General features: G+C 49.2%; 1 protein-coding gene across 2 annotated transcripts; it reads right to left on the reverse strand.

The window, feature by feature from the left end:
• Positions 1–5,079: 5,079 nt before the first annotated feature.
• Positions 5,080–9,687, reverse strand: ERMN (ermin). 2 transcript variants are annotated; one of them, XM_062637838.1, is made up of 3 exons: positions 8,526–9,675; positions 8,116–8,202; positions 5,080–5,750 (listed from the first exon to the last, which is right to left on the reverse strand). In XM_062637838.1, the coding sequence occupies exons 1-3, from the start codon at positions 8,761–8,763 to the stop codon at positions 5,299–5,301; spliced, it is 777 nt and encodes a 258-aa protein (XP_062493822.1). In that variant the 5' UTR covers positions 8,764–9,675; the 3' UTR covers positions 5,080–5,298. The 2 variants fall into 2 exon arrangements, with proteins under 2 accessions (XP_062493822.1, XP_062493823.1); XM_062637839.1 differs by lacking the exon at positions 8,116–8,202 and having other exon boundaries at positions 8,526–9,687.

The following is a 9,687-nucleotide window of genomic DNA, read 5'->3' on the forward strand; positions in this document are numbered from 1 at the left end:
CGGGGCTGCTTATTCTTCCACAGAAAATGGAAGTTTATTGACCAACACATTAAAAAGATCCATCTGACATGCCTGTTCTGGGTCTGGCTGCAGGATCCTACCCTGTGGGACCCACTGCCTCTGACAGATGAGTATCAGGGTTCCTTTAGGAATTGATTGCTTATCGAAAAAGCCTTCTTTTAATAATGGGGGGCAAATATGGGTCAATAAGCTGCCCAGCAGCTGAGGTAAACGGGGCTGTGGAAGGGGCAGTCAGTATGCCTTGCCCACACCTCCAGTGAGGATGTGGGTGTCTTGCTTTGCTTGCAGGTGAGAGGGGCTGTTGGGGAGGCAAATTTGGTTTATCCTGCTTTTTGCCAGTGACATGCAGCAGAGGCCAGCTGTGTCTTCGAGCCCCAATGGCTCCCCCAGCACTGCTGCAGCTTTACTTGGCCTCTGGCCAGGGTACTGTGTTGCATTGGTGCCTGTGCCGGAGTCTGGTGATGCTTGGTGCAGCCCCAAGCAGGGTGGCTCACCCTGCTCCTGCCAGGGCCATCCCAAGAGAAGCTTTACCTGCCAGCAGCATGAGCCAGGCAGCTCTCCCCATCGTGGCATCCTCCCACTATGGAGGGGAATGGAGGGAGGGCAGAGACCTCTGTCAGAACGTCTCACAACCTAAAACTTCTACCTGTAGGCTCTTGGGATGGAGGAACTCAGTGAGGGCTTTAATTCAAAAAGGGTTGCAGAGCACAAGTGTGTGCACATATATGTGTGTGTGTACATGGCATTTCAGAGGGACCACTGCAGAGGTTAATACAGTGGGATGAGCTGCTGCACAGCCCGAGCTGCACAGGATGGCCAGTCTCTGCACACCAGAAGTCCCTCTGAACTTACTGTTAAGGGCAATTTTTTTCTTACTGTGAAGCTTTTTATCCCCAAAAGGCATCACCAGTTTTTGAAGGGATAGATTTGGTAGGAGACTAAATTCTGCTGTGACAGCACAGTGAGATGTGTCCCTGGCTAGATTTCTTCCCCATTTCCATTAGGAAGTTCCTGCTGTGGGAGGCTGCTCCCTGTACAGATGTGGTACAGGGATGTACAGGGATGTGGTACATCGTTGTACATTGACACATCCTTGTGGTACATTGATGGTCACTGGAGAAGCTCATGCTTCTCCTCCTGCCTTGCTGTCCTGCACTGGGGTGAGGAGCACAAGCCACTGGGGATCCATGGGGCTGAGCATCGCACTCATGCCACTGTTGACCACAGCTGAGGCTCCACCTGCATTCACAAAACCCTTGTACCTTTCCTTTGATTTTTCATGTTACCTCTCACATGGTGGATTAATGCTGACAGCATCTGACAGGCTGAGTCTGCCAAAATATTGACTGGCCCAACAGATTTTCCCTATTGGCTCCTATTCCAACTGTCTTCCTGATTTTCTCCCTCTTTTAGTGCAGATAGCCTGCAGTCACCATCAGAAAAAATGACACAGATGTTGTTTGTGCAGTCATCTTTTATCAGGAGCATGAGTTTCATCAAATTCTGTTTGCTGACATTCAATCATTTGTCACCAAGTAGGCACCAAATGGTCATATGTCATGGTCACATTCCATTGCCAGGCTTGTCACTTGCATTCTGATGCCCTGTTTGTGTAGATGCTCACTTCCATGTTGGTATCTTTTGCTTAAAGACCGGAGCCTGCCTCCGGGGCTGCTGGCAGTGAGCAGTGGCCCTGCTGCTACACAATATTGAGAAGCGTTCCGATTGCACCAGTCAGCCTAGTCTTCCAGAAACAAGAGCATTTTTTCCATCACACTCGGCAGATGTGGCAACAGGAGTCTCCTTCTACCCAGTGAGCTGCCCACTCCTTTTACCATCTCCACTGATGGCACCTGGGTGTGCATCACACCTCGGGGGGCATGGGGAGGCTTTGGGATCACAGAGGGGAAGGAGGAAGGTACCATGGGTGGGAAGGACCACTACTCATTCTGGGGACAGGCACCACCATCCTCCCCCATGTCGGCAATGGGAAACAGACACAGCTTTTCTGAACAAGAACAAATGCTGTGGCAGGGAGGGACACTGCACATCATGCTGTGCTTCCATCAGTAAGTACCCTGAAACAAAGCGGCATGGTTGGAGGCCCCATTTGGTTTGTTAAAAAAAAAATAGAAAAAAAAAAAACGATTAAAAAATGGGAAAAAATGATAAGAGATGAAGCATCTTCCTCTGCACCCTGTGCATTAACAGTTTCTGTTAACTCAGACCCTTTCCAAGGGGTCTCCTGCCCGAGTTAGTGCCAGGCTGAACTGCAAAACGCCTGTAACCCCTTGATCAACATATTGCACCCACCCGCCCTGAGGGTTAGGTGGGAGGGGGAGTGTTTGCAGGCAAGGCCCTTAGGCCCCTAAAGCATCCCAGGACTCAAGCTACCAAGGAAAGCAAAAGAAGGAGTTGCAGTTCCCAGCTGATCAAATGCTGCTTTCCAAGGTAAAAAACTAATATGCTTCTTGACAGTTTCAGCAGGCCCCCACACTCCACTGGAACCTGAGCCCACAATCAGTTTGCCAAGCATCTTATCCCTGCACTTGCCCAAAATGTCTGGAAACTGTTTTAACTGTTACCTAGGGTATAAGCCAGACGTTAAAACTGTTACAGACAGATGTGTGATAGAAGGAAAAAATACTCACCTGCTGTTGCTAAAGCAAGCAGGGGGCTCAGCCTGCCTGTGCAGCCATGTGAGGGAGCAGGAAGGTATCCGGCTTAGCCAGACAATTCACTGGAGGAGATGGGAATCACGACAGCAAAGGACCAAACAAAATGCTACTGTCTCTCCTTCCACTCTCCTCACCCAGGGTTGGGTGGGGAAGTATTTGAACTCCAGCTTTCTGTCCCTCTGGGTGTCTGCCTGTTCTGAGGCTTTCCCTCTCTCGGCCCCAGTGCTGATCTCTCCACCCTCCTTGAAGAGCACCTACTACAGCAGCTGTGCCTTTTGCTATGGTACAGATGTCTTTTCCTGGTGTCTCACACTGCTGAAAGTCAGCTGGGTCATCAGCACAAACCAGGGGCTCACATCCCACCCATCCAGCCTCAGCAGCTTTTCCAGAGCCAGGTGCAAGCGCGCGTATGTGCTGTTGATCCCAATGAGCACAGGCACATCCTGCCCATCAACCCCTGGCCTTGCTGCAACATCATCCCTTTAAAACACCAGCTTCTCAGCAATGCACAAAGGTGGGCACTTGAGCTCTGATTTTTATTTTGCCATGGGGTTTCATTGTTTTGTTCCCTATTGCACTTGTGGATAGCAGTAAAGCAAATTTGTCACTCACATTCCGAAGTGCAAATCAGGCTGGATGGCATGGTGGGGAGGTAGTTGTCACTAGCCCCACCTCAACCATTGTGCCAGTACTTGAAGCTAAGCTTGGCCAGCTCAGAGCAGCTCTTTGGCACCCACAGCCTCGGCAAGTCACTGACAGCCCAGGCAATGGCCACTTCTTCAAGAGAAATGTGTTGCTCTTAGAGGAGCCGCTGCAAGAGGAGCGATGGGGGGCAGCTGTCAGCGCGCAAACAAACCCACAGTATAAGTTCATACAAGCAAACCTCTGAACTTCCACAACCCAAAGAGTGAATAAACAAGTCTGAATAGCACAATGAGGGCTGTGTCTGGTTTGTACAATACAGAATTGCCATTTATTATTTTCACATTGCCAATAAATAATTGCCTCTGTGTAGCACAAGAAAAGTCAAAACGATATTCAGTGCTGCTGGAGATGTAAAACTAATCATTACAAAAGCGCTTATGGCTGAAGGAGGCCACTGCAGCTGAAGCCAGTGTCTAACCTCATTCTTACCTCCTCTCCCTTTGTCAGCTGCTCTCAACTTTCCCAGATGATTTCTGGGATGACATTTGCAAAGCTTAGTCCCAACTCAAGACAAATCTGTCTGTAAAACAGTTAAAAAAGACTGCATCAATGTTATTGTAGTTACACCAAGAATTTTAAAAATGGAAAAACGTTATGTTCAGATGATGCAAAAACAATGAGTGCAGAAAACTTGCATGGCTTTGACAAAAAAAGTCTTTAAAATTTTGCGCCTAAACTAAGCATGAAATCAAGAAGACATGTAAGAGAGTCTGAACTGGTGGCATTGGGAAAGTTCAGATTTCTGGTAGCGGTCAGTTTTGCCAGGTGAAGCATGCACAGGTGTGCATGCCATGCCCTGCATACACAGTGTGCAAGCTGCTGCCCCCCCAGGGTGTCCCAGAGCCCAGCTGTGCCACTGGCACCAGCCACCAGTACCACCTCCCCAAAGGCACCTCTGCCCCAAGCATGAGGGGTCAGGCACCACAGCTGGCCACCACTGATGGGATCCACGGCACTGGGGCTGGGAGTCACTGCAGTGCGGAGGGAGGGTGGTGGGGAAGAGGAGCTGCTTCATCACCAGCTGCTGTTCGGGCTGGCTGCACCTATGGTTTCATGCTAGCACCCAGAACAGGCAAGCTAGAATGGAGCACTGCATGAGCTGGTGGTGGCCATGGTGGGGGCTGCAGTGGGCGAGCAACATCATGTCTAAACACATCCACACGGACAACTCTCACCCCAGCAGGCAGGGGCCAGCAGACAGCACCAGTCCTGTCTGGTGTTGACTACAGTGCTGTATAAGGAATCCAGGTACCCATTGGAGGCCTTAGGCATGGGAGTGTGGGAACAGGGGCCATGATGCCTTCTCATCATTTATAATTCCCACGCATCAGCATCTGCCCATAAATGCAAATATCCCTCTATCCCACCAGCACAGGTAGGAATGGATGGTTGCTAGCAAGAGGTGTCTGACAGTGCACCATGAGACACCAGCATGGACGGACAGCAAAACAGAGTGTGCTGGGGCTACAAACAGTCGTCTCTTTTGTTACTCGCCCTGCCCTGGCCAGTGCCAGTGAGCTGCTGCTGCCAACTCATTACCAGCACGGCTGACAGCATGGATCACATGTGTGTCGGCAGCTAGAGAAACCCCAGCCAGTTCAAGACATTCTATTGTTTGAGTATGGTTACAAAAGTTGGATAGAAAATAAGAGGATAAACTTAAAATCAAATGGTATTATATTTAGCAAACTGATTATTTATTTTCCTGTGTTATGGATGCCTCTGCCCACTGCCAAAGCAAAGATGTTAAATTTTAACAGTGTATTATGAAATCATATACAAAAAGGAAAAGAGCAGTGACCTCATGCTGTGTGAAGAGACATGCCTTGGGGGAAACAAACAAGAAAATCAAAACCAGAGTGAACACTCGGCTCTTTAAGCATTCTCCACCAGTTTATAAGTGCATCATGGATTCAAATTCATCAATTCGCTGTTTGGTGTTTCCTTTTCTAATCCTCCGGTAGGAGATTGTGTTGTACCTAGAATAGCTGTGTCTGGAGATATCATTTTTTTTCCCCAGGTTAAGCTGCTCCCCTGGTTTCTCCACTGGGGAGTTGCAGCCAGGTGTGGTCAGGGGAGACGCCTCCTTGCCACTGTCATACTGCTTTAGATGGGATGCCTTGCTGTTCTCCTTCTTGATTTCGATCACCTGAACATCATCCTCTTCAGTGTCCTCCTCATCATCATCATCCTCCTGGTCCTCCACCTCCTCCTCCTCCTCCTCAGTGGCATTTCCCCTCCCATCGGTGCTGGCTGCAAGGGTCTCTGCTGCCTCCACGACAGTGCTGGCTGCCATCCCCATCACTGGCTCCCTGCTGCCCGCAGGCAGCCCTTCGCTGCCTGGCCCTGCAGCAACACAGAGGGGTTGTTGGTAAGGACAGGCTCAACACTGCCTTTGTGCCCCTGTCCTACATGATTTTGATATATCATCATGGTGTCTTACCAGCACCTGCCACCAAAGCACCCATCTTCCAGAGACTGCCTGGTGGTGCCCCACATCCCCAGGCTGAACCCCATCACCACAAGCACATGCTTGAGAAAGGCATTGTACATTCTCAAACTCATTCCTAAAGGCCGCTTGCCTTTGCATTTCTTAATGCCCATGTCTACCACCTTTCCCACTGAGCTCTCCCCACTATTGTCTTTTAAAGGGGGAGGTGATGAGAAGCCCATGGCCTAGCCTCAAAAAGGGAAGAGCAGCATAGCATCCCCCCTGAGCCCCAGGACCAGAGGCACTGTGACTCCCCGCATGCACCAGATCTGCTTCCGCCCTGTGGGATCCACAGCTGGCAAATGCCCCACCGTAGGGCCCTGCTGTGGTGCCCTTCCAAACTTCCTTCCAGCTTTCCCAAAGCTCTCTGGTAAGTGCCTTGAGCAGGTGCTGGACTCAATTAGACAAACTACCTGTTCTGGAGTTGCTGCCCCTTCCCTGTAGAACCCATCATGGGACCAAGGGTCCCATCTTCCTACAGTGCTCTGTGCTGGGTCTGACTGACATGGTGGGAAAGCAAAAGAGGAAGGGAAAAGGAAAATGGAAACAGAAAAGGAAAGGGAAAGGGGAAAAAAAGGGGGAGGGGGAAGCGAAATTGGAAAAGGAAAAATGAAATATAGAGATGGGAAAAGGGAAAAAGGAAAAGAAAAGGGCTGCTCTGCACCCAGTGCCCAGCTATGCCCATGATGAAGAAGGACCCCAGAACAGCCCTCCTGGGATGGTTCCTCCTTCAGAGGTGGCCCACCAGGCTGAGATGGCTATTTCAGTATTTGTCCTGTTTGGCATTTGTCTTTGTGTTAAATGATGCTTTAGTGTCACAACAAATGGTCTATTCAACATTTTGCCTGTGGGGTCCTGAGTATTAATTAGACTAAATTGGTTAGGTACTAAAAAGCTGCCTGCAATTTAGAGATAAAGTGCTTGTGGCTGGGGAGGGAAAAGGTGCAGGGGGGGAGGGCTGTGTTTAATAGGTTTTATTGTGCACTCATAAAGCAACACAGCTGGAATATGGATGTCAGCTCTAAGTGGGAAAGCCTCCATCATGATTCACCTCCTCACAGTTGCTATGAAATATTATTGTACCCATGACAAATGTTCATATTTTTTCCTTTTCTTAATCAAAGTTTCTGTTTATAGGGCATGGCCCATGCATCTTTTAGAGCCACATTCAACAATAGCTTTGCCAGGACTGCAACAGCTACCCTGAGTTGTTAATCTCCTCTTCTTCAAGGAGGGGCTTCATATTTATGTGACAGCTGACATATAGAAAATACCAATTTACTGCAGCCAGGTAGATGGAAATGACAAGAGACATCCAGCATGGCTGGGTGCTGGGAAGTGGGATAGAGCCAGCAGCCCTATGCTCCCAGCTATGGCTGGGTCTCCAGGGTGGGGAGAACACTGTTATCAGCCCCTGGTGCAGCCGCCCCTCATCCCACACTGCCAAAACCAATAAGACATAGGAAACATGGAAGGGCAGCAATGCTGAAAGCCCACCTAGAGAGAGATGTAGCTTTCTTTTAGTAACACTCAATAAAATACTCCTCCTTTCTGGAGGAGTGGCTGCATTTTGTATGGTATAATTGAATAGGTTTATCTATTGCATATATATATATATGCAAAACATTTTAAGTTGTGATGGGCCCTGGGGAGCAAGTGCCCCCCTGCCACCCCACTCACTGCAGGATGCAGGTGTGAGATCCAGCCTTGGCTCCAACTGATTTTTACCGTTTTCACCTAGGAATGGATAGAGAGGGACCCAAGAGACGATGTTTAAGAGAGGAATTTTTTGCTAGATGCTTGGGTGTCAGGGGGATTTAGACATTTGGTGAATCAGGCAGGAATGTGGTTGAGTTTTGGGGCCACACATTTTTGACTGACAGCCTCCTGAGGTTATCCTCTGAGTTCCCCTTTCCAAAGCAGAAGATAAAGCATCTCCCAGCCTCACAAGGCTGTTGGAGACCTCCTGGCTGATGACCCCACTTTGTTTCAACGTCCTATAGTCAAGGAGATACACACAAACCCCAGGAAGAAAAAGGTACCAGACATGTTTTCTTAAAGTGCAGCAACTCTATGGATGATAAATGAGTCACTGCTCTACAGGACATAAGGGTCTGACTGAATTAAACAAAACCAATAGCCACCTGTATGTGATTGTCTCTGAAGGGTACTCATTGCTATGCTTTGGGAAAACCTCTGTCCCACAGCGTTTTCCATTACCTTCCTCTGATTCCTGACCATCAGTCCCCGTGTCCTGGATATCAGCTGATCCCTGCTGTACTGTCCCATCGTTTTCCTCTTGCTTTTCTTTAGGAAATACAAAGCACAAGAAATGGACTGATGGAGCGGTTAGTGAGAATAATTAGGTTTTAATGGTTGCAGATTGGCAGCAGTTTTTCAGAGCAGATTAAAAAATTGCTTGTTTCTGTAGTTACATACTTTTCATTGCATCCTGTGTAACTGCTAGCTCAAATTTGTCCCTAACTTCGAATTACTCTGATTCATCGTTAACAGCTACCATAGGTTAGAAATTTTGACTCACACACAGTGCATATCATTATTCATAAGCCTATACGTAAAATAGAGCTTTTCTTTCCAAGCATTTAGAGAAAGGCAGCCTTGTACTTTACCTTTGCATTGCTTCTCTTCATCAAAATCCCCATGAACTATGTCCTCTGCCAGCGAGTTTCTATTTTCCCCCCGGTTTTCTTCTGCAGGTGGAGCATCATCAGGGCACATTTCTGCATTTGTGCAAGGGACCATTCCAACAGATTTTGCTATTTCACCAACGACCTGCAGTGGGCCTTTCTTCAGGGTTACACTCCCATTGCACTCGGGCATGCCAGATGCTGATGGGACTTCTGTCATGCTTAGGGCTGTGCCGTGCCCGCAGACCGGGGCCGTGCACTTCCGGGGGCCCGGTCCTGCGCCCCGGGGTGGGGAGCAATACCCTTCACCCCTTCTCCACAGGGATTTTGCTCCCCTGTGCAAATGGTCAACGCCTGTCTCCTCTCCTGCGGGTGCTGCAGCAGAGCAGGGTCACACCATCAGATGTGCCAAGGGCTTGCCAGTGGGCTCTGGCCATGGGGCAATCCAATCAGCACCTCCCTTGTTGCTGAGGCTCGTCCCATTGCATAATTAAATGCACCATTTTAATTTACATAAACAAACAATCTGAAGCAAGGAAGCTTTTGTGCTGGCAGGGAGAGCGGGTCTTTCAGCATGTCAGCCCTGTGGTAATAAACAGGGATTTTGTACTCTTGTCACAATGGCCCTTTGTGTCTCTGCCTGGTCACAGGGCGGACAATTGTTCTGACCTCTAATCCTTGGAGGGTGACCACCTTCCACAGAGCTGCTGCCACCTAACCCGCTTAACATTCCCCATCGGGTTTGTGTGCTGATAAACCTTGCCGTGCTGCTGGCCAGACAATGAAAGCATTTTGCACTTGTTGGAGAACAAACTGGCTGTTTGGAAGGACGCATGCCCTGCCTATGGCGCGACACCACACTCTTCTGCCACCACACGTATTTACAGGCAGGGCCACGTCCTGCCAGATGCTGAGCAGCTGCTATTAAATACTCAGTGAAATGCATCTTCAAGGGATCAGCCCTTAAGGACGGAACTAGAAGATGAGAACCAAAAGCACAAGCCCATGTGATGTTTTGTGACAAGATGAGAACTGAGGTGGCAGGTCCCCAAGGCCAAGCCAGCCAGGCAATGGGATGCTTGCTGCCCCACCAGTGCGGAGGCAAGTCAACGTTGTGCTTCCCCTTCCACATCCACCACACAAC

Source organism: Pezoporus occidentalis, unplaced genomic scaffold, assembly GCF_034315485.1.
Source record: "Pezoporus occidentalis ecotype Australia unplaced genomic scaffold, CSIRO_AGI_Poc_V1 ctg54, whole genome shotgun sequence".
In the NCBI taxonomy this organism is placed as follows: domain Eukaryota; kingdom Metazoa; phylum Chordata; class Aves; order Psittaciformes; family Psittacidae; genus Pezoporus; species Pezoporus occidentalis.

Bases quoted from the DNA above. Each gene is read 5' to 3' on its own strand.
- ERMN (XM_062637838.1), bottom strand. From the start codon at position 8,763: ATGACAGAAGTCCCATCAGCATCTGGCATGCCCGAGTGCAATGGGAGT. The intron at 8,203-8,525 runs GTAAAGTACAAG...TATTTCCTAAAG, and splicing joins TGAAGAGAAGCAATGCAAAG to AAAAGCAAGAGGAAAACGAT. The intron at 5,751-8,115 runs GTAATGGAAAAC...GTGTTGCTGCAG, and splicing joins TGGTCAGGAATCAGAGGAAG to GGCCAGGCAGCGAAGGGCTG.